This window comes from Gymnoscopelus braueri, assembly GCF_963280865.1.
Source record: "Gymnoscopelus braueri genome assembly, chromosome: 16".
Lineage (NCBI taxonomy): Eukaryota > Metazoa > Chordata > Actinopteri > Myctophiformes > Myctophidae > Gymnoscopelus > Gymnoscopelus braueri.
In genome coordinates, this window is record NC_137616.1 from 51,904,171 (window position 1) to 51,929,455 (window position 25,285).

Sequence of the window (25,285 nt, forward strand, 5' to 3'; positions counted from 1 at the left end):
AACGGCTTTAAAAAAAACAACAACCGTCAAGTCAAATGAAGCCTCGGCAGCAACGCGCGTCCTGATTGGCCGATGGAATGCAGGATATGACGTACCGACCAATAGAATCGCCCGAACTTGCCAGGTGACGTCAGTCCGGCTGGCCAATGACGGAGCACGTATTGAATAACGGCACCACATTTGTATTTTTTTTGTATCGTTTGTTTTGACTTTGATTCTACCGTGAGGTGAGTTATTAATTACACTTAATATACACTTTATTCATATTATATGTTTAATGACGTTCCTATAAAACAATGAAAACCAGTTTTAGATAAAAAAAACTGTCCCCGGTAATTATGCATGCCGTCGTGTGTGCATTATTTATTCACTAATTAGCATGACATGCTAATATTAGCAGCTAGCGTTAGCATGTCAAGCTAACCTGCTGTGAGTGGAAAAAAGTACATTTTTTTTGTAGGCTACTGATGTTCATAGAAGTAATAGTAATACTCTATAGTAATAGTAATACTCTATAGTAATAGTAATACTCTATAGTAATAGTAATACTCTGTTACAAGTGAACGTCTGAAATTCAAAATGTACGGGTTTGAGTAAAAGTACAAAAAGTATTCGTATTAAAATATACTTAAGTACTGAAAGTAAAAATACTCATTTTGCAGACTGTCCCATTTCACGTTTGCAAATGTGTAAAAATCACAATGCGTCGCTTTGCGACGCATTGGGAGCTTGTAGATCGGCTATTTTCAAATGGCCTAAGTATGCATAGGGCTGAAGTGGTTAATGTCTGTTTCATAATAATAATCATAACCTACAAAGTAACTAGTAACTGATGTTTTCAAATAATTGTAGTGGAGTAAAAGTACAATATTTGCCTCTGAGATGTAGTGGAGTAGAAGTAAAAGTACTGAACATTGGAAATGCTCCAGTACAATAAAAATCCCACTATAATGTGTACTTAAGTACAGTACTTGAGTACATGTACTTAGTTACTTTCCACCACTGCCCCAGACTGGGTCACAGACTGGGCTGCTATTGGTTCAGAGAGCTGTCATGTGGTGTAAAAGCAGTGGTTCTCAAAGTGGGGTCTGGGGACCCCCAGGGGTCCCCGAGGGAGTTCACAACTAAATGATGGATAGTTAGGAACCAAATGGACCCTTACAGGTCTGTAACTCTGAGAGTGTACAACATGTAGTTCCATTTGTACTCTCAGAGTTACATTAACAGTGATTTTACAATATAAATTGGGGTCCCAGGGATAGAAATGCCATTAAATGGGGGTCCGTAGCCCTAATGCATGTCAAACTGGCGGTCCTCGAAATTAAAAAGGTTGAGAGTCACTGCTAGTATTCATGTGTTCAACGACAAACGAGCAATTAAATCGTTAATTGCAAGTATTTAAATGACACTGAATTGTCAACTTTGTAATGGTGACAGGCCTATAGAGTACAGAAGTCCGCGACCAGGTAGGATGTTTAAATTACGCCAGACTTCGGTGCCCTATAGCCACTGTGTAACCCTGTCATTATTATGTGTTTGACATCAGGTCTTGGTTCTTCTGTTTTAACCCATTAAGACCGGGAACGCATCTGTGTGTCAGTTTAAAGGGATATTTCACTATCAAAACAACTTTGGGTCATTTTATCATCTACTCAGGCCTTTGTGACCCCCCCAGACAGTTTTTAAGTTGCTTGATTCAGTATTTAGATATTTAATATTCATTTTATCAGACACGCCCCCTTCCTATACAAACCCATTGTAACTTCAAACTACATTTTAACCATGTTAGATTCATCGAAAACACCCATCCTTGGTTCTGGTGACTCAGTGAGCCCTGCCCTCCTAATGCGTGAGGGGGCAGTGTTTTTCAGATATTTTTTTTCATTTATTTTATTTTATTTTTTTATTGCATTATTTTTTTCATTTTCCTAAAAAAATATTGAAAATAAATGAAAAAAGTAATTGAAAAAACACGGCCCCCTCGCGTATTAGGGGGGCGGTATGAGTCACCAGAACCAAGGACGGGTGTTTTTGATGAATCTAACATGGTTAAAATGGAGTTTGAAGTTACAATGGGTTTGTATGGGAACAATTTATATCTGATACAATTTATATCAAATATCTAAATACTGAATCGAGCAACTTAAAAACTGTCTGGGGGACTCACAAAGGCCTGAGTAGACGATAAAATGACAGAACGTTTTTTTGAAAGTGAAATATCCCTTTAAGATGTCTTTGGCTATTCAAAAATAGCAGATCTACAAGCTCATAGCTATGAGCTTGTAGATCTGCTATTGTTTTGGGAAAACCCTGATTTTTTTTTGCAAATCTTTGAATATACATTTTTTTTTAAAGCGAACATTTTTAACTCAAATCTTTGCTTCTGGGGGATTCTACAAATGTCTTCTAAAATCCTTAGTTTTTTGAAGAAAAAAAACACGTATGTTGCTATATCCTAAAACTTTTTCATGTCCCAAATGATATGTGTTTGGCCATGGACCCCCATCTCAAAATATGTTGTTCCAAGGACCCCCAGAAGTTGTAAAATGAGTTAAAAATGTTAGCTTAAAAAAATATATATATATTCAAAGATTTGCACAGATTTTCAAGATTTTTCAAAAATAGCAGATCTACAAATCTGCTATTTTTTAATTGCCAAAGAAATCTTAAAATTACACCGATGTGTCGCTGGTCTTAAAGGGTTAACAGATGATGGACTCAGTGTTTGTTTCAGTGGCACAGCCAGAACGCTAGTGTAGGCTGGGCCTGAGCAGGAGCGGGTGGGCACGCATGCATGCATGCGTGTGCGAAAATGTCCGGTTATTGGGCGGATATTGGCCGTTTTGGGGCGTTTTTTTTTTAACTTTATTTCGGTTTTAGGGTTAAGTTAGGGTTATGTTATTTAATTAGTATTTCTGCCTGATTTTACCGATTTTTTTCTTTTTTTCTAATCAAAAAATTTATTATTAAAAAAATTAAAAAATACATTTCCACAAATCAGTTGGGTGGGCCAGCTTTCTATGTGGGTGGGCCACGGCCCACCCCAGCCCACCCATGGCTGCGCCCCTGGTTTGTGTTTGACTCTCATCAGGCCGTGGTTCTTCTCACCATCTTGTCTAACAGATGATGGACTCAGTGTGTTTAACTCTCATCAGGTCCTGGTCTAACAGATGATGGACTCAGTGTGTTTAACTCTCATCAGGTCCTGGTCTAACAGATGATGGACTCAGTGTGTTTAACTCTCATCAGGTCCTGGTCTAACAGATGATGAACTCAGTGTGTTTAACTCTCATCAGGTCCTGGTCTAACAGATGATGGACTCAGTGTGTTTAACTCTCATCAGGCCCTTGTCTAACAGATGATGGACTCAGTGTGTTTAACTCATCAGGTCCTTGTCTAACAGATGATGGACTCAGTGTGTTTAACTCTCATCAGGTCCTTGTCTAACAGATGATGGACTCAGTGTGTTTAACTCATCAGGTCCTTGTCTAACAGATGATGGACTCAGTGTGTTTAACTCATCAGGTCCTGGTCTAACAGATGATGGACTCAGTGTGTTTAACTCATCAGGTCCTTATCTAACAGATGATGGACTCAGTGTGTTTAACTCTCATCAGGTCCTGGTCTAACAGATGATGGACTCAGTGTGTTTAACTCATCAGGTCCTGGTCTAACAGATGATGGACTCAGTGTGTTTAACTCTCATCAGGTCCTGGTCTAACAGATGATGGACTCAGTGTGTTTGACTCTCATCAGGTCCTGGTCTAACAGATGATGGACTCAGTGAGTGTGGTGGGTCAGCTGAGGGACCTGGCGTCTGACCCTCAGAACCGCCGGGCCATCGTCCAGGACGAGGGCTGTCTGCCCGGCCTGGTGCTGTTCCTGGACCACCAGGACCACCCGGAGGTGCTGGTGGCCACCCTGCAGGTATAGGAGGAGGGTTTGGGTTAGGGTCTCAGCCCTGTGTATGCGCCGCGTTTTGAGCTTGTAGATCTGCTGCTTTTCATGCTTTCGTGTGACACTGTAGTATGACCAAGTAGGGTGTTATTAACTCATTAAAGCCTGGGACGCATCTGTGTCATTTTAGATTTCTTTGTCTATTCAAAAATAGCAGATCTCTTACATACTGTGTAACTTCTCAAAGCCTTGTAGGTCTGGGTGTCTTTTAGCTGTTTATCAGCTTCTTTCTCAAACATATAAACTGAACGTTACTTTATTTAAACAACTGAGCTTGTAGATCTGCTATTTTAGAATCCCTTTGACTTTTTTTTGCCTATTTGTAACAAACAATAGCAGCATGCCTGGTGGATCTCTGTCTACAGATGATGTTTATTTAATTGTGTGTCTCCAGACTCTCCGGTACTTAGCTGAACTGTCTCCTAACGTTGTTTAACTGTTTGTCATCAGACTCTCCGGTACTTAGCTGAACTGTCTCCTAACGTTGTTTAACTGTTTGTCATCAGACTCTCCGGTACTTAGCTGAACTGTCTCCTAACGTTGTTTAACTGTTTGTCATCAGACTCTACGGTACTTAGCTGAACTGTCTCCTAACGTTGTTTAACTGTTTGTCATCAGACTCTACGGTACTTAGCTGAACTGTCTCCTAACGTTGTTTAACTGTTTGTCATCAGACTCTACGGTACTTAGCTGAACTGTCTCCTAACGTTGTTTAACTGTTTGTCTCCAGACTCTCCGGTACTTAGCTGAACTGTCTCCTAACGTTGTTTAACTGTTTGTCTCCAGACTCTACGGTACTTAGCTGAACTGTCTTCTAACGTTGTTTAACTGTTTGTCCATCAGACTCTCCGGTACTTAGCTGAACTGTCTCCTAACGTTGTTTAACTGTTTGTCATCAGACTCTACGGTACTTAGCTGAACTGTCTCCTAACGTTGTTTAACTGTTTGTCATCAGACTCTACAGTACTTAGCTGAACTGTCTCCTAACGTTGTTTAACTGTTTGTCATCAGACTCTACAGTACTTAGCTGAACTGTCTCCTAACGTTGTTTAACTGTTTGTCATCAGACTCTCCGGTACTTAGCTGAACTGTCTCCTAACGTTGTTTAACTGTTTGTCATCAGACTCTACAGTACTTAGCTGAACTGTCTCCTAACGTTGTTTAACTGTTTGTCATCAGACTCTCCGGTACTTAGCTGAACTGTCTCCTAACGTTGTTTAACTGTTTGTCATCAGACTCTCCGGTACTTAGCTGAACTGTCTCCTAACGTTGTTTAACTGTTTGTCCATCAGACTCTCCGGTACTTAGCTGAACTGTCTCCTAACGTTGTCATCATGAAGAATGAGTTGGGGATGATGATCAGCCTGGAGAACCTGATGAACAGGTGAGAACATCATTCTGCCCACAGATGAAACTCGTATGTCATTTTTAATTATTTAAAGCAACAGGCCACTTTGGTAGAGCTTTGGGTTGTGTAGTTCATTGGTTCTCAAAGTGGGGTCCGGGGACCCCCAGGGGTACTTGAGGGGGTACCAGGGGGTCCCCAGCTAAATGATGGATAGGAACCAAATGTACCCTAATGGGTCTGTAACTCTGAGAGTGTACAAATGGAACCAAATGGACCCTAACAGGGTCCATTTGGTTCCATTTGTACACTCTCAGAGTTAAATGAACATTGATTTTACAATATAAATTGTGGTCCCAGGGATAGAAATGCTATTAAATGGGGGTCCGTAGCCTAATGCATGTCAAACTGGGGGTCCTTGAAATTGTTATTTTTTACGGCTAGAGCCGTAAAAATCTTCTCTTATGGGGGTCCCTGGCTTATTTTTTCCAATGGGGGTCCACGGGCTAATAAGTGTCAATTTGGGGGTCCTTGACATGAAAAAGTTTGAGAACCACTGGTGTAGTTACCTTGTCATGATGTAACTCCACTTCAATAGTTGCTCTGTTGATATTAAATTGATATTCAAAGATGTTCTCCTCATTGACGATGAGAATGTTATGTCTCATAGCATAAACCAGCCGGTACAGTAGTTTATTTGTTTAGTATATTTTTTCACTGACGAAAAACTAAATCAAATCTATGCTTTGATGACATTTTGGTCAACAGATAAAAACTAGACTAAAATGTCAGGGAGTGACTAGTGGAGAAGAGATCCAGTTGAACTAAAAGACAAGTCATTTTATGTTTGGTTGCCAATGCTTTCATTGACATTGCACATTGAAACAGCTCTCAGTTACTTGTCAATTAAACCAAAGGCTTAGTACTTGAGGATTCTGATCCACGGATCCCGTCTAGATCTTCTTCCTAATTCAAATAGTGAGAAGAGAAGTTGAAATTAAACATAAATCCAGTGTCGGGTTTTATTTTAATCAGAACCGTTGCATTCCTTCCGTTATGAATTCCATGAACGTTGAGTGGTTTCTGTGTGTTTCTGCATAGTGTGCAACGTGTCATAAACGTCGTGTTTGTTTACTTGTAGCGCCAGCGTGTCTGGTGACGTCGCTGCCCTGGCTAAAGAGGTGTACGGTCTGCTGAATGCCCCCGCCCACCCTGTGCCACACACACCAGAACCTGCCAGCACTGTGCCACCCTCTGCCACCGGCGTGCCACCTTCTGCCACCGGCGTGCCACCCTCTGCCACCGGCGTGCCACCCTCTGCCACCGGCGTGCCAGAGAGGCTGAGGAAGAAGAAGCCACAGTTCTTCATCAACTCCACCAACAAGAAGGCCAAGTCTGTCACTCTACACATCCAGGGCCTGGACAGCACCGTGAGCACACACACACACACACACACACACACACACACACACACACACGCACACGCACACGCACGACTATAGAATAGTCCCCACTCCTTTGGGGTGTTTTTTGTCTCATTATATGTATGTATATACGTATGTATGTATATATATGCATGCACATAGGTGAAATTCTGCGTCCTCTGCTTTTTGCCCATCCTATAACATCTAGGAGCAGTGGTCAGCCTTCTCCCTCCATTGGCGCCCGGGGAGCAGTTAGGGGTTCAGAGTCTTGCTCACACATCGACACATTGCTGGCCTGGTCTGGAATCTTACCTGGGACAACCAGGGGCTCCCCAGGCGGGCTCACTAACCACTCAGCTGTGGCCGCCCCAGTTACAAAGTGCTTATAAGGCAGAACATTGTTACATATACGATACAATATAAATACAGTTGACATACTGGTCAGACACAGCGGACATAAATCATGAATAAAGGAAACAACGCCTCCTCCAAATTGAGCGGCTTCCTACAATAGCTGATACTGAGCAGTACCTTGCTAACTACTTGGCCCTCCTCTTGGAGAGGCCAGACATTTGAAGGCCCCTCACAACCAACTTCTATAGGCTACCAAAGATAAAAAACTAAAAGTATACATGTGTAGCCTAGCTGAGAGATGGTCTGCTCTAGTGTCCGACCGATATATCTCTACCCGATATGGCCTTATTTGGTTATATCGGATCATATCATATTGGTGAAATTTCTCCCCGATATGAAAAAAAAAAAGTTTGCTCAAAATATTATGTATTTTGTCCAGCAGAGTGCGCTGGGCTTGTAGATCTGCTACTTTCAGTACCATACTCTACTACTCTACACAACAGCAAACCAAACAAAAACATCGTAGACCAAAGCAGCTTCAACCAGCGGATACTTTTCCCAGATGCGACGGTAAATTAATTAATTAGTTCATCTGATGACTGGTTCAGCCCAAAACATGCCAGTATAAATAATTGTGGATTGTCCTATAATAATAATGATAGGCTGAGGTGAGGCTACTCACTTCTATTTTAGCGTTGTCATTTTGGCCTAAGTTTGTTACGCCTCAAACAAAAACAACACCACCACAGCTGTAGTGTTAATTAATTAATTGGCTACAGCGCCGCAGCTTTGCGTATTAAGTAAAAGTATCAATACTGTAATACAGAAATACTCTGTTACAAGTAAAAGTCCGGAATTTAAAAAGTACTTTAGTAAAAGAACAAAAGTTTTGGTATCAAAATGTACTTAAAGCAGAGTCCTGCACGGGTCCAATTTTGAGAACCCGCGCTGCCCGTCAATAATCAGATCTGCAGAGTAGACCGACCCGTCACCCGTGGCCGTGATTATTTCAAAATACGAACCAGAACCGCCCCGCGTCCGCCCGTCAAATAATGGACCTGTTGTCCGCCCGTTTACCCGTGATTACATGCAGACTAAAATGTAAATAGCCTACAGACAGTCACTCAATTTAAAAGTGTGTTGAAATATGTTGAAAAGGATAGCATAGCAGCCTTCAACAATATAGAGCTACATTCAGTGGTCAAGTTCGTTCAGAAATCAAGTTCACAATAAAATGTTAGCCACCCGCGTTTAGTTCAGAACCGCCCGTCCCCGTGAACGTATAAAAGTATATTTTAGACCCGTTTTCACCCGTCAAACGGTTGCAGGACTCATTATGCAGAATGTCCTGTTTCACACATTTTCAAATGTATACAAATCTTTGGAAAATAGCAGATCTACAAGCTTGTAGATCTGCTATTTATGGCCGAAATGTATATAGGGCTGAAGTGGTTAATGTGTGTTTTGTTTATAATATTCTAAATCTTAATCTACAAAGTAACTAGTACGGTAACTAAAGTTTTGAAATAATTGTAGTGGAGTAAAAATATAATATTTGCCTCTGAGATGTAGTAGAAGTAAAAGTAGAGAGTAGAAGTAAAAGTGTTAAATGTGGAAATACTCCATTGAATTAAAAATACCTCAAAATGTTACTTAAAATGTTCTTAAGTACAGTACTTGAGTAAATGTAAAAAAAAAATAGAAAAGGCCTATTTTCATTCCAGCTAATACAATTCAAAATATCGGTTGCATATCGGTTATCGGTGACCGATATAATCCAAACCTCTCTAAAATCGGTTATCGGTATCGGTCACAAAAATCTGTCGGACTCTAGTCTGCTCTAGCTGATGATATTTCAGCACTTTGCTTAGAAAGGCTTCCTCTAAGCTGTACTCAAAAGTACAGCCGACCTCGAGAATGAACACCTCCCTATGGTTTTCATTAACAACAATGACATCAGGGGTGTTAGCTGAAATGTTAGAGAACACAGAATCATCATTACACAGGCTAAACATGTTATAATGTTAGAGAACACAGAATCATCATTACACAGGCTAAACATGTTATAATGTTAGAGAACACAGAATCATCATTACACAGGCTAAACATGTTATAATGTTAGAGAACACAGAATCATCATTACACAGGCTAAACATGTTATAATGTTAGAGAACACAGAATCATCATTACACAGGCTAAACATGTTGTAATGTTAGAGAACACAGAATCATCATTACACAGGCTAAACATGTTATAATGTTAGAGAACACAGAATCATCATTACACAGGATACACATGTTATAATGTTAGAGAACACAGAATCATCATTACACAGGCTAAACATGTTATAATGTTAGAGAACACAGAATCATCATTACACAGGCTAAACATGTTGTAATGTTAGAGAACACAGAATCATCATTACACAGGCTAAACATGTTATAATGTTAGAGAACACAGAATCATCATTACACAGGCTAAACATGTTGTAATGTTAGAGAACACAGAGTCATCATTACACAGGCTAAACATGTTATAATGTTAGAGAACACAGAGTCATCATTACACAGGCTAAACATGCTATGATGTTAGAGAACACAGAGTCATCATTACACAGGCTAAACATGTTATAATGTTAGAGAACACATAATCATCATTACACAGGCTAAACATGTTATAATGTTAGAGAACACAGAATCATCATTACACAGGCTAAACATGTTGTAATGTTAGAGAACACAGAAACATCATTACACAGGCTAAACATGTTATAATGTTAGAGAACACATAATCATCATTACACAGGCTAAACATGTTGTAATGTTAGAGAACACAGAAACATCATTACACAGGCTAAACATGTTATAATGTTAGAGAACACATAATCATCATTACACAGGCTAAACATGTTATAATGTTAGAGAACACATAGTCATCATTACACAGGCTAAACATGTTATAATGTTAGAGAACACAGAGTAATCATTACACAGGCTAAACATGTTGTAATGTTAGAGAACACAGAGTCATCATTACACAGGCTAAACATGTTATAATGTTAGAGAACACAGAGTCATCATTACACAGGCTAAACATGTTATAATGTTAGAGAACACAGAGTCATCATTACACAGGCTAAACATGTTATAATGTTAGAGAACACAGAGTCATCATTACACAGGCTAAACATGTTGTAATGTTAGAGAACACAGAGTCATCATTACACAGGCTAAACATGTTGTAATGTTAGAGAACACAGAATCATCATTACACAGGCTAAACATGTTGTAATGTTAGAGAACACAGAGTCATCATTACACAGGCTAAACATGTTATAATGTTAGAGAACACAGAATCAGAACACAGGCTAAACATGCTCGGCTTCACAGTAGAATGCTTATACAGCATCCGGACAAAATCATCGAGCACAATTATTATGACTACATAAACGACGGCAGTTATGACAGGTGTGACATATAGATGTTTAAAACGCTGTGTTCTCGCACTGTGACCTGCTGCCATACCGCCAACATTCCACACACTCTCCTAGGAGCTGAGCGTTAAATGATGCTTATTAATAACATTGTGTGTGTTTTTGTGTTTCTGTCTGAAGGACCAGAGAGGTCTGTGTGAGGAGGCTCTTCTCAAGGTCAAAGGGGTCATCAGCTTCACCTTCCAGATGACCTCCAAGAGATGTACCGTCCGCATTCGCTCTGACCTGCCCACCGAGGTACGCACGCACGCACACACACACACACACACACACACACACACACACACACACACACACACACACACCACACCACACCACACCACACCACACCACACCACACCACACCACACCACACCACACCACACCACACACACACAGCTCCATAGTCTTTTGTTGTTTTCAGGAAGAGAAAAGAAAAAGAAGTGGGTGGTGGGGGTACAAGGAGAGAAATAAATAAAAAAACAGAAAGATGTCAAGGAGAGGCACAAATCAAAGATATCTACATATAGTCATGTTATTTCATGTTATGTCATGTTATTTCTCATAGCATAAACCAGCCGGAACAGCAGTTTATGTGTTTACTACCTTTTTTCACTGATGAAAACCTAAATCTAATCTCTGCTATGATGACATTTATGTCAACAAATTAAAACTAGACGTTTAGATGTTTAGTGAGGGATCTAGTGGAGAAGAGATCCAGTAGAACTAAAAGACAAAGTCATTTTATGTTTGATTGCACTCGGGTGTTCTCTGAAAATAGCAGATCTACAAGCTCACAACGCGGCTACACGTGAGCTTGTAGATCAGCAGTGTTTGGGAAGCTACTTGACATTTGATCATCAATCGTTAACACACAGTCTAGTCTTCTTCAAACATAACACTGTAATGACACATATTGTCTGCATTTATTATCTCATTATTCAGGTGTAAAAACATAAAGCCTGGTCTCTTGTATAATGATGGCTACACCTAATACACATGAACTAAACAATGTTACATTCTCTATGAAAAGATTCCAGACACCTGGAATGTTGCATAATATTTTCTTTAATTTTTACATCTCAAACCTTTTTATAACAATCAACATTGTCTGAACAATTGGGCTTATATTTTGTTTAGATGCCAGGACAGAATCTCTTGTTTACGCGACACAGGAGCAGTCTCTTAAGCTTTTTTGTTTTTTTGTAGTGTTATTCTTCTCTGTATTTTTATGTTGATATTTGAACTGTTTGGTTGCTACTATATACAGTATGTCTATGAAATGAATACCAAGGACCCCGACGGAAACAAGTCCAGAAGGACTTTTTTGGACGGCGTCGTAATGGCTGATTTTACACTTGGTCGCACGCTGAAAATAGACGATCTACAAGCTCACAACGCGCTGTGGCGCGGTGCGACACGTTTTGAGCTTGTAGATCGGCTATTTTCAGAGCGCAACACCCGAGCACAACCAAACATAAAATGACTTGTCTTTTAGTTCTACTGGATCTCTTCTCCACTAGATCCCTCACTAACATTTTAGTCTAGTTTTTATTTGTTAACAACATTGTCAATATATGTAGTCATAGTTTTAGTCATCATAGCTTAGTTTATATTTAGTTTTTATGTTTTTTTTTTTATGACTACCTTTTATCAGTGATAAAAGGTAGTCGACAGACATTTTTCGTCATAGTTTTAGTCGACAAAATCAACACCGTCTCACATGCAGCACCGGCTGGGACACCAGTGATCATGAAGACGTCTGTCATTCTCTCACACCATCAAGGCTCCGTCAAAGTACATTTTTGGCGTCAAAATCAACTGTATTAGTCGACTAAAATCTATTGATATTTAGTCGACTAAAACTAGACTAAAATATGACTAAAACTGAATGAAGTTTTATTCAAAAGACTATGACTAAAACTAGATCAAAATGTGCTGTCAAAATGAACACTGCATTGTACAGTAAATAGACATGTAACCATTTATTGTAAATCGATTCAAACTGGTGACAATTTTAAGCTATTTAAATTTAAGCTATTTAATAAAAACATATATCACGATGCAAACAGCAGAGGGCGCATTTGGGACAAGACAAAAAAAAGAAGAAAATACAGGATCTTTGTCTTCTTCTTCTTCTTCTTTCGTGTAACGTCAGAGGTCCAACTCTGTGTCGTGTAGCCATGCCCGCATCTCTGGTCCAAGGTCGAAGAGGCTGGCTTCCGAGGGTGGTCTATATGTCACAGGTAGATTGGCATTCCAGGTAGATTGGAAGTGGAGCGCTTGTTTTTAGGCTCGGGACGGAGCTGCGATGCGAGGACAACGACAACATGAATATACATACATACTGGCTTCAGTGGCGCACTTCGATAATCATTGGACTCCCCATCCACTATCACTGGGAGTCTGGGTTTGACTCCCGCTCGGGACATTACTTTTTCAAACAACCGCGGACTCTTTTTTTTCGCCGATAAAGTATAGTTTTGGACCATTACGGAGGCGCTCCGACTAAGGAGACCTTGAGGCCAAGGAGTCGCGCCCGAGCGCCTCCAGGCGCGAGTGCCCGCGACGACCGGCCGATGGTCTCCTAGTCGACTAAGCGCCGTCCGAGTTATGTACCGATAGGCACAGAATAGTAAATGATATTGTGGGGACTGCGTTTGCCCCGCTATGGTTTGCCCCAACTGCCACTCACTGCACTAACATAGCCCGCCAGCCCCGCCTCCTCAGTCTCGCCCCCTTGTTCGCGGGTGTGTGCGCGCGCACGTGCATGTGCGCGTATGCGTGTGTGCGTGCTCGTTTGTGTGCGTGTGCATGCGTGCGTGTGTGGTGTGGGACTCATGTGTGGCTTGCATTGCCCTCTGGCGTTGGTTCTACAGAATTGCCTGGGGGGCGGACGGGCGGTGAAAACAAGCGCTTATTTTCCATTCTACCTGGAATGCCAATCTACCTGTAACATATATAAGGGGCAGATGGTGATTATATGGTCAGCGGTCTGCTCAGGGTCACCGCACTCGCATGCCGCACTGTCCGCCAAGCCCCACGTCTTCATTGATGTTTTAAAGCGACCGACCCCAGTTCGTAGACGGTTCAGTGTGGTCCATTGCCGGCGTGGTAGGTCGTCTCCTCCAATAGCGCCATCTCCTGGGTCCCAGATGTAGGATCTTTGTAAGAGAATTGATTAAAAAATATAGTTTTCTGTCATTTGCTATTGTATTGGAAAGAGGATAAGAGAATACACAGTATTGTTAAAAAAAAAAATATATATATATATATATATATATATATATATGAAAAATCATATTGTGAACCTATAGCATCGTGAGTGATTGAATCATAACATACATAACAGTAACTAAATAAAGAGTCATGTGTTTCCACAGAGTCTGGCGTCGGCCATCGCCGCCACCAAGGTGATGTCAGCCCAACAGGTGGTGCACAACGAAGCGGGACACGAGGTCAGAGGTCACCACAACACCCACACATTGATTGATCGATTGAATACTTTATTAACCCATTCAATCCGGGAAGGCATCTCGTGTCATTGTTTGATTTCTTTGGCTATTCAAAAATAGCAGATCTACAAGCTCATCTGCTATTTTTGAATAGCCAAAGAAATAAAAAAAATGTAATTGGTTGAATGGGACATTGCAAACAGTGCAGCGGTACAATTACACAAATAATGGTAAAAAGGATAACACAAAAAGCCCTGAGAGCTTGTTTCCATTGTGGTCCTGTGTATGTATTCAATTGATCAAGATCACACATTATAATTAGTGCACCGTTTTGATCGAATCGGTGACGTGTCTGTAGCCATAGGCGGCGGGTAATGAAGGCTAGGGTAGGCTAAGCCTTCCCAAATGTTATTATGCTGGGAGATTCTAGGAATTGTGCAAATGATATATAATATATGTGCGCATCATTATTTAGTAATTTTTTGGATAATAAATCAGTAAAATAAGGCAAAAATAGGGATTAAATAACCTAACCCTAAAACCGAAATAAAGTAACCAAAAATCAAAAATAAACACATTTTTTTTACGCACGCGCGCTTGGTGCGTGTGCACGGATTTCGGCGGGGTTTTCGGTGGAGTTCCCAATTGTCAAGCTCACCCGCCGCCTATGTCTGTAGCTAACGCAGTCGAGGTTATGTGTTGTGAGCTTGTAGTGGAGCACATTCTTTAGTTAAACAAAACGTTCAGTTCATGTTTTATTTAATTGTATATTTACTTGTTTGCTTGTTCCTTGTATAATGAAAGTTTAATTATTCTTTTCATATATTTAAAGAATCTATGAAAAAAAGTTCTTGATCTTCAAATTAATTTCAAGACCTTCTTTTCTCCCCAATTTAGTTGTTATGCCAATGGACCCTTCGCTAAACCCCACCCCAAAAGCGATTGTCCAATGCCAGCTTAGCAACTGTTGTTAGCCTGGCATTAGCCTCGATCTCCAGGCTTTTATTGTTTAGTTTTGCTAAAAAATAAAAGCCTGGCCCAGTGCGTCGGTGTACTCGGTATGAGGAAGTGTTTCACTTCCCAACCAACCAGAGTGCAGTGGGCGTCGCGCGTAATGTTGTGTTAACGGGGCGGGGGTTGACGGACAGATCGGTGAACCAATGGGATCAGGCGCAATCTCTCGCCGGCTCTATACACCCGCCCCTCTATACACGAAATCAGGAGCGTTGGGGCAGTCTAGCCTGGCATAGGTCTGGCAAGCTTTCGTCACCTGCCATAGCTGTCAATGTTATATCGCCCGCACACACACAATCATTTGCAACATAATGGCAAGAATAGGAATAGGCACCTGGTGCTGAAATAGCAAACAAGCAGTAGTATGGTATGAAATAAAAACACAGTTCAGTGAATCATTCAAACTGTATCTTTACTAATAGAAACAGAAATGTGACAGAACAGGAATGTGAACATGGAATTAAACCGACTTAAAATCGGACCAAAATAAAAGCTGAATCCACTGAAGTGCTTGATCTCAGAAGCTCCTGAAACGACAGAGCAGGAGCGCTACATTAGAAGAATTACAATGCGCCATTTATTAACTAAATTAAAAATACAATTAGGCTATTGAATAACAGGCTTAGGTAGCCTACTCACTTAGTGTGAAAACTGGCACCTCCCGTCGGTCACTATTCGCTTGATGTCTGGTGATATGGACGTCACTTTAATCCGCAGGCAGTTCTCAAGGTTTTTGTGTGTCAATCGATTCCTCTCGTGGGTCTTAATCGCATTCATAGAAGAAAAGGCAGACTCGCATACATAGGTTGAAGGGAACATTGTGAGCACATAAAATGCGAGTCTCTTGATGTTACTGTACTCTTCTGAGCATGCCACCCAAAAGGCACTCATGGACTCTGCACTCTTGAGTGCATCGCTGACCAGGGAGGTTGTTTGGAAGTCAATCTTCTCCATTTCCAATGCAGCCGCATCTAGCGAGGGGATCATTTCTTTCGCCTGGGAGGAGAAGTCTCCACCTGGTTTCACTGTGATAGGGTCACGTACAAAGGCAATGAGTTCTTTTGGGATAGAGTAGTCATCAAACCTAGACGTGAAGTTGGCTCGTAGCTGCTTGATGAAGTCAATCATCAGCTCTGTCACATGTCCCGATCCATGTTTTTTTTAGTGCACTGAAATGTAGGAGCCTGCCAGTGGATATGTCTGTCTCTAACAACTCCAGCTTCCTCGTGAATGACTCGAGCTTTTCGACCATGTCCACTATGATTTTCTCTCTCCCCTGTAGCTGGAGGTTAAGCTGGTTTAAGTGGCCAAATATATCAGATAAGAAAGCTACATTGGACATGAACTTTACGTCTCCCAGAAGGGCAAGGTGGTCAGCTGCTGCTTTAGTCTTGCTCATTTTCATTTTAAGGAAATGACGCCTTGACCTCATCTATTAGTCCACAGAAGCGGTCCAATGCTTTGCCTTTGCTCAACCAGCGCACGTCATTGTGTAGCAGCAGATCGTCGTAGGTAGCATCTTCTGACTCAGCCACTAGCTGTCGGAAAAGCCGATGCTGGGTGCTTGACGTACCCCTGATAAAGTTAATGACTCGCATCACTTTATCCATAACACTCTTTAGCTCGCCACTGAGCCTGGCACAAAGGACACTTTGGTGGATGAGGCAATGCAGCCCATGCATTTGGGGGGCGAGTTCCTTCAGCCTGGTAACTAGACCCCTGTGCTTTCCCACCATAGCAGGAGCCCCGTCTGTCACGATTAAATTAACCCTCTCAAATGACAAAGAATGCAGCCTAAACAACTCTTCCAGTTTCGTAAATATAACGTCTGCAGTGGTGTGCCCTTCTAATGGGATAAGAGACAGCAGCTCTTCCTTGAAAACCTTTTCCATCAAAATATCTAACATAAACGCACAACTGGGCTACATCTGTGTTGTCAGTGCTCTCATCTATGGCCATGGAAAAGTCATTTGCATTACGGAGACCGTCGATAATTACACCCCGCACCGCATCCGACAGTGCCTCGACACGGCGGGTGGCGGACCTAGCAGACAGGGACAGCTGTTTGACTGACGCAATGATACCATCAGTAGACTTGTCGGTAGCGAGTTCCTCCAAAACTGTCACCATCATCTCCTTGAAAACCTCTGCATCTGTGAAGGGCTTGTTGTGCTTTGCGAGCACCCAGGACGCCTTTAGAGAAGCACTGGTCACTTTCTGTTGCGATGTGAGGCCTCGCACCAGGATACTGCTGCTGCGTGCATAAGATGCTTTCAGTCTTTCTATTTCTTTCTTTCGTGTCTCTGATTTTGGTGGGAAATCCACTTGTGAAGGTGGGATGCTCCGTATCGTGGTGCCGTCTAATGTTATATTCTTTGCAAACAGACACTGGTCTGTTGCAGATCAAACACATGGGATTTGCATTAGTGAAACCAGGTAAGATGAACACATACCGATCTGTCCACTCCTCTCTAAACACTCTGTTTTCACTGTCAACTTTCCTCTTCAGACTTTTCGATAGCGCCATTGTTGTTGTCTGTATCTCGCTCAGTAGCAGCAGCTGAAATGTTTTCTGCAATCAAGCAACAGACTGAACAAATAACAGCGAGCGCCCCCAATGCAAAAGCCTAATAGTATTTTTTATTTAGTTAATAAATGGCGCATTGTAATTATTATACCTAATGTAGCACTCGTTTCAAGAGCCTCTGAAATCAAGCACTCCGTGATCAAGTGGATTCAGCTTTTATCTTGGTCTGATTTTAAGTCTGTTTAATTATGTTAATGTTCACATTGCTGGTGCCATCAGTCACATATTAGTAAAGATACAGTATGAATGATTTACTGAACTGGTGTTTTTATTAAATTAACTTTGTTTTGTCTGTTCTGGCCAGGCGCGGAAATCCCCCCCTAGTCCCCTAGCTTCAGATTGGACCCCCCCCCCCCCCCCCCAAAGAATTTAGAAATTAAATTATTAAAAATAAATGTTAAAATAATCATAAATACTTATTTAATAGAACCTGAACCCACTTTTGAAGTGATCATAAACACGATGCATTTTAAAGGATTTCTAAAATTTTATAGCTAGATAAGAGGAAAATGGAGGAAAAAAAAAAAGACAAAAAAAAAAGCGCATTTTCGGGCGCACGCGCGCCAGACGCCCGGCCCGCCATGGAATGTCTGGGAATGATATTGGCCCGAGGCCAATCTCAGTTGCCGACCCCTGCGATAGGGTCACTCAGTTGAAAGCATATGGAGAAAATGGCCACCGATCAGATTAAAATGCTTTTTATTGAACAATACGGATGATACGGGTACTTCTGAGAGCCCGTACATACATGTAACATCCGTGGCCATGGGATACATCAATACATCAAGTTGAAGTTCATCCATGACGGTCGTGACAGTCGACCGTCGAATATCCATGGCTATTACTCCCTCTAACATTTCCCATGTTTTTAGTTTATTGAAATAATGTCATGCACATTTGTCCAGTGCATAGCCTACTGCAGGCCTTGTTGACTAGATTTAGAAGAGATTTTGAAGCTCTTGCTCCTGAAATGATTGATTATTTTTAAGGTGAAAAGCCATCATTTAACGTGCAAGTCAATGGGTGAGAAGCAGAGATTGCCAGGCGCTGCCAGGCCTGGGTGTGACTATAACTTCGCACCACCAGTCACAGAGTGGAGTGGGTGGGGTTTAGCGAAGGGTCCATTGCATCCTCCCCACACACATTTCTGTGTTGTCACTGCTGTCGTATCCTACTGACTAGTGGTGGGAAAAACATTTCAGTGAACCAACGATTTTGTTCACGTTCACGGCAATGATTCGTTCAAATGATTCGTTCAAATGATTCGTTCAAATGATTCGTTCAAATGATTCGTTCAAATGATTCGTTCACGTTCAGTAGCGTTTCCGGTTCCGGCCGGCAGCGAGTGCGTGCGGCGCGGTAAACAGTGCGCATGGTCCGGTGACAGGTCTAAGCTTAGCCCGCGCCCCCCCCCCCCCCCCCCCCCCTCAGCTCGTTCACGTTCGCGGCAAATGAACTACTTCTTTTGAACGAATTGATCATGAACGACGCATCACTACTGCACCGCCCGAACACCCTGATTTTGACAGTTGAGACTTTTTGAAGGACGTCTCATAGGTTGTGTTTGTGTGTGTGTTTTCTTCAGGTCCTGGTGTCTCTGAAGCCGTGTTCAGTGGAGGTCCAGCAGAACTCCTCTCTACCAGACTACCTCCCTGAGGAGGAGAGTCCAGAGAGGAGGAAGGGGAAGGGGGCGGAGGAGGAGGACCAGAGGGCCGTCCAACGGACCAACGCCAAGGAGGATGGCAGCGGCAGCTGGATCAACACCGCTGCCACCTTCCTGTCCAGAAACTTCTACTGGTGACACCTTCCTGTCAGGAACGTTCTACTGGTGACACCTTCCTGTCAGGAACCTTCTACTGGTGACACCTTCCTGTCAGGAACGTTCTACTGGTGACGCCTTCCTGTCAGGAACCTTCTACTGGTGACACCTTCCTGTCAGGAACGTTCTACTGGTGACACCTTCCTGTCAGGAACCTTCTACTGGTGACGCCTTCCTGTCAGGAACGTTCTACTGGTGACACCTTCCTGTCAGGAACCTTCTACTGGTGACACCCATAGATATAGAAACCTAGATACCTCATTGGCCTCTGCAGTTCATTGGAGCAACCTGTATCACAGTGCGTCTTTTCCGGGACTTGTCAGAATGTACAATGTCAGCTTTGTAAATGTACATACTATTTGTTTTAGCTTTCAGCTAAAAAATCCTTGTAAATGCTTCTCTTTTTTGTTATGTACATTGTTTTCCGTGTTTATGTTGTTCTCTATCTTTCTGTATGTGTTTGTCAACAATAGAAGTTCCTCTAAATAGTAGCACTTAATTCTGAAATGTCTTCAGTTTTGTCATTTTGTGTCGTTTCTCAGAAATTAAAAAAAGATTAAAAAAAACAATAGTGTTGCCATGTCCGCTTATTATAAGCAGTTTATTTCTGTAAAGTTGCTTGTAAATATTGGTGGTTGTTGTGATTTTTGGGCTTGTTTCCTGAAGTTTGTTTAAACCAGTGCTTCTCAAACTATTTCATGTCAAGGACCCCCAAATTAATATGCAATGGAAAATCTGGTTAAATTTGTGTTAAAATAGTCCAAATATTTATATTTTTGTAAATACAGCAGATCTACAAGCTCACCTTTGTGAGCTTGTAGATCGGATATTTTCAAATAGTCGACGGGTTCAAGTGGTATAAACTTCCTTCTTTTGGGCTTGTTTTCGTAAAGACGTGGATGCTTATTTTTCTCGCAAAAATCTGGCAACACTGAAAGCCAAGTGTTTTCTTTGTAAAGAATGTAAAACGGTTTTGAACATGAATCCAGACACGTTCTGAGTGGTTTATTAGTTTATCATCCATACAGTACCGTTATGACCTCCCTGTGGTCTTGTACAGCAGTGGTCCTCAAACCTTTTCATGTCAAGGACCCCCAAAATGATGTCTTCCTTTGGCTGCGGACCCCCCGTCTCGATTTTTATTTTATTTTTTAAATAGCAGATCTACAAGCTCATAGCACGGCACAGCTTTTATATCTGCCATTTTTGAACAGGCCAAAGTATAAAATATACACCCCCCCCCTCCCCCCAACGACGTTTCATCATTTACTAGAATATGTATAACTTATTTACTTGCATTGAAATAACCTCCCCCCGCTCAAAACGTTGCTTGTAGATCTGCTATTTTTGAAGCTTTTGTGTGACGCTGTAGTATGATCAAGTTGGGGCGTTAATTAATTTACAAGAAAAAAAAAAAAAAAAAGAATATGGACATAAGAGGTTGTCTGTCCCGACAGCAAGGGTTTGCATTAGGGTCCATGGACGGACCCCCGTTTGATAACCATTGATTCTGATCTCTGGGGGACCCCCGACCTTCACTGTAAGACCCTCTGGTGTTCATTTAACTCTGAGAGAGTGCAAAATGGAACCCAATGGATCCCTAAGGGTCCATTTGGTTCTCTTTATGTGCAGTTTTGAAGGAGAGTAATATTTTACACTACCTTCACTACATGTGTGAGGAAAATTGTCAATCTTTTTCTTTTTTGTAGCTGCTGAAGTATTCCTTTTAAAACCTAAACTTGTGCAAAACATCTCAGCCGGTAATGAAAACGGCCTTCCGGACAGAAAATGACAAATATAGATTCTCCAACTGTGTGGACCATAACACGTAGTATTCGGTTAAAATCAAGTATTCTCAACACAAGATTGTTTGAGATCCAGGTCATAGTCCCCTCCCAGAGCACTGCCAGGCTCTTATTCAGGAGAAGACACTATAACACACATGGGCAACATACGGCCCGGGGGCCGGACCCCGGCCCTTTGATCTAAATCCGGCCCTCGGGAGTCCTCAAAGAAAAACTAAAGTAAAACCCCCACAATCTACATCTTAAAAGGCAGCATTATGTTGATGGTTTTTGGTGAGCTTGCCTTAATTTAACTAGACTCCAATTAATTAATTATTAGTAATTAATACGTATGTACCATTTGAGTATACCTGCATTCCATATTCCATCTCTATGTACTCTATGTTACATGTTTATAATGTAACAATGAAACAGTCTGCCATGGATCCATATGTATTTATTTTATTGTAATATGTATTATCCATATTATTTTATATAACATAAAATGCAATGGGCCTTATGTCTTATGACTAATTTCTTTCTCTTTTTCTTTTACATTTAAAAATAGTGAAAATAGTAGCTGGTGTCCAGCGACCCCATTGTAAAGACGTCGTGTCTATCAAATTCATGCAGTTTTAACATAATTCAGCACTATCAGTGGTGTAAAGTAACTAAGTACGTTTACTCAAGTACTGTACTTAAGTACACTTTTGAGGATTTTTTGCTTTACTGGAGTATTTCCCATTTCCAATACTTTTACTTCTACTCCATTACATCTCAGAGGCAAATATTATACTTTTACTCCACTACAATTATTTGAAAACTTTAGTTACTAGTTACTTTGCAGATATAAATTATTACATTATAAAACATACATTAACCACTTTAGCCCTATTTTATACCCAGGCTATTTGAAAATAGCCGATCTACAAGCTCACAACGCGTCGCATCGCGGCGCGTTGTGAGCTTGTAGATCGGCTATTTTCAAACCTTTTAGTACTTTTACTTTTGGTACTTTTTTTCGAGCGCGAGGAGGATCTCATCCTTACTGCCGTATTGAGCGGTGGAAGAAAAGGCGAGTTTCTCTAAGAAGTGTGCAATCCCACTTGGATACTTTGCCTCATACCTGGATCCGGAGTTTACTAAGATTCCAACCGTGCAGAATTGACCGAACCTATCCTGCGATGCAACCCTTAAGGCCATTTTCCAGAGTGGTGATCTTGGTCTCGTATTTCTCCTGACCGTCCACCGATGCAAACACTGGCTTAGGGATGCCGGGCAGGGGTGAGGACAGCGAGATATTAGGGTATCCAGCACCACCGCTGTACCTTCTGTATGCTGCCATGCCAAAACTCTCCACTGGAATCTGACATCATCAACTATGATGCCCAAATATGGAGTTCCACATGGCTCCAGACTGACCAACCTGAGCTTGCCTTTTTAGGAAACCAGAGGTTGGGGCTAGAGTTCGGGCCACTACGCTGCCCTCACACCTAGCTCACAATGCGTCGCGATGCGACGCATTGTGAGCTTGTAGATCTGCTATTTTCAAAAGGTTTTTATCCATTTTGTACATTTGAAAACTTGTGAAATGGGACATTCTGCACAACGAGTACTTTTACTGTTGGTACTTCGAGTACATTTCGATGCCCATGTATGGGGATCTCTGCATATGTCAGTCCTTGTCCCTTGTATGCCCATATATGAGATCCCTGATGTCATCAGTATTTGCTCATATATGGGCATGCCCCCTTTTGTGCCCATATATGGAGCTACCAAGTGATTTGTTTGCGCCCAATACCATGACGACACACCCTTAAGACAATTTTAACCCATTAATACCTGGAACTGTGTCATTTTTAGATTTGAGCTAAAAAGCATTATTTTACACTTTAGGCTATTCAAAAATAGCAGATCTACAAGCTCATAGCGCGGCACCGAGTGCCGCGCTACGAGCTTGTATATCTGCTATTTTTGAAAAATCATGAAAATGTGTGCAAATCTTTGAACATATATATTTTTAAAGCGAACATTTTTAACTAAAATTTTTGCTTCTGGGGGGTCCCTGGAACAAAATATTTTGATGGGGGTCCGCGGCCAAATACATATCATTTTGGGGGTCCTTGACATGAAAAAGATTGAGCACCACTGATATAGAAACAAACGTTTTTCAGAAAACTGTTGAGATTTAGGAGACATGTAGAATCCGCTTCAGGTCTCAATGGGTTAATATAGGATGTGTGTAATTTACTTCTGGATATTTTACAAGGAGAACTTCATGTTTTAATCTTTTTAGTTGGAGGGCACATGTTCCCTCCGTCCCCATCAAGATCAGCGTCCATGTTGACAGGAGAGATGATCAGAGGAGCAGAGTTTGTACCAGCAGGATAAGGACTGAAGTATGGATAGAGTTTCTCAGTGAAGGTGCAGCCAGTGAAAGAGTAGAGATGAACTCTGACCTCCACATCATAAAAGGAGACCAGACCCTCCTCATAATCCACAAACACTCCCACTTTCTGGACCTCCTCTCTTACAGGGAGGAGGACAGGAGGGCCAGCAAGGGCCCAGTACTCATTTCTATTCCTCAACCATATAGTCCAGTAACTCTTGTTGGGTGTCAGTGTGATGTATCCCTTCCTGTTGATGGACTCTCTGGCCACTCCTAGGTCCCAATCGGTCCCTTTAACCTGAACCTCATAGTAAAACCTTCCTGAGGAGAAGCTTTGTTTTCCTAAGACACGGGGCCATAAAGAGAATCTCTTTGTGTTGTCTGGGACATTCTTCCATATGTCTCCATGACTCACTTGTTTTCCATCCTCAGACAGGATGAGGTAGGGATGTGCTGTATCAGGGTCCAGAGTCACATTCACTGCATATTGCTGGATCCTCCTCAGCTCAACATCAAACAGCTTCTTCTTCATCTCTTGACTGAGACTCTTCTCCAGCTGAGACACAGCTGTCCTCACTGTCCCCACATATGAAGACTGATGGACATTGACCTTTGTCCAGTCCTTGGTGGGTGGAGGGGTGTTGATGGATGTCAAGCTATGGAGGTGGAGATGGTCTTCAGAGTGTGAGAGCTGTTTCAGCTCAGAGATTCTCTTCTCTAACTGAGTGATTTCAATTTCTAGATCTTTGATGAAGCCTTCAGCCTGTTTCTCTGTTGTTTTCTGCTTCTCTTCAATCACATCATAGAGCTCAGCCTGGCTTCTCTCAATACAGCTGATCAGAGCAGTGAAGACCTGCCCACTGCCTGCTATCACTGTGTCTGCATCTGTCCTGCTGATCTCTACTGAGTGTTTGACCTCCTGAATCTTCACTCGTCTCTCCTGGATCATCTGCTGAACCTCATCCTCTGTCTTTGCTTCATATTCTTCTTTCAACTTGTGATTCCTGAACTGATGAACCAGCTCAGAAATACAAGTATTCACAGATACCTCTGGTCTCTTATTGAAGATCTTTGTACACAGTGGACACCGACACACATCACTAGTGTCCCAGTAATGTGTGATACAGGTTCTGCAGTAGGTGTGTCCACATGGAGTGCAGATTGGATCAGTGAACACATCCAGACAGATAACACAATGTAAATGCTCTTCAGACAGGAGACTGCTGGAAGACGCCATTTCTACACCCTGAGATTAGAAAGTGCTCCTCACACTCTGTGTAATCAGCTTTTAAGTCAAGCTGACTGGAATCTGACATCATCAACGATGATGACAGTCTAGCCCAAATATGGAGTTCCATAGGCTCCAGACTCCTTTTTAAGAAACCAGAGGTTCGGGCCACTACGCTGCCCTCACATCTAGAGTTCAACAGTTTAGGAACAAGGTTAGGTTTAGACATAGTTTTACTGAGGTTAAGGTTAGGAATAAGGTTAGGTTTAGACATAGTTTTACTGAGGTTACCTTTAGGAACAAGGTTAGGTTTAAGCATAGTTTACTGAGGTTACTTACGTTTAGGAATAAGGTTAGGTTTAGACATAGTTTTACTGAGGTTACGTTTAGGAATAAGGTTAGGTTTAGACATAGTTTTACTGAGGTTACGTTTAGGAATAAGGTTAGGTTTAGACAT

The 25,285-nt window shown here is 41.7% G+C and overlaps 2 protein-coding genes across 2 annotated transcripts; one reads left to right on the forward strand and one right to left on the reverse strand.

Annotated features, from left to right (window-relative positions):
- Positions 1-135: 135 nt before the first annotated feature.
- On the forward strand, positions 136-19,942 carry armc1l (armadillo repeat containing 1, like). Its single transcript, XM_080452282.1, has 8 exons — positions 136-227; positions 3,757-3,927; positions 5,250-5,341; positions 6,444-6,546; positions 6,610-6,732; positions 10,694-10,810; positions 13,936-14,010; positions 19,194-19,942. The coding sequence occupies exons 2-8, from the start codon at positions 3,772-3,774 to the stop codon at positions 19,407-19,409; spliced, it is 882 nt and encodes a 293-aa protein (XP_080308408.1). The 5' UTR covers positions 136-227; positions 3,757-3,771; the 3' UTR covers positions 19,410-19,942.
- A 3,545-nt stretch (positions 19,943-23,487) lies between these two features.
- Positions 23,488-24,837, reverse strand: LOC308103081 (zinc finger protein RFP-like; the record flags this gene model as incomplete). The annotated part of the gene is made up of 1 exon (XM_080452930.1): positions 23,488-24,837. The coding sequence occupies one exon, from the start codon at positions 24,835-24,837 to the stop codon at positions 23,488-23,490; it is 1,350 nt and encodes a 449-aa protein (XP_080309056.1).
- Between the last annotated feature and the right edge of the window lie 448 nt (positions 24,838-25,285).

Excerpts from the sequence above, each read along its gene's own strand:
- armc1l (XM_080452282.1), top strand. The coding sequence starts at position 3,772 with ATGATGGACTCAGTGAGTGTGGTGGGTCAGCTGAGGGACCTGGCGTCT. Across the intron at positions 6,733-10,693 it reads TCCAGGGCCTGGACAGCACC|GACCAGAGAGGTCTGTGTGA; the intron begins GTGAGCACACAC and ends TTCTGTCTGAAG. Across the intron at positions 14,011-19,193 it reads ACAACGAAGCGGGACACGAG|GTCCTGGTGTCTCTGAAGCC; the intron begins GTCAGAGGTCAC and ends TGTTTTCTTCAG.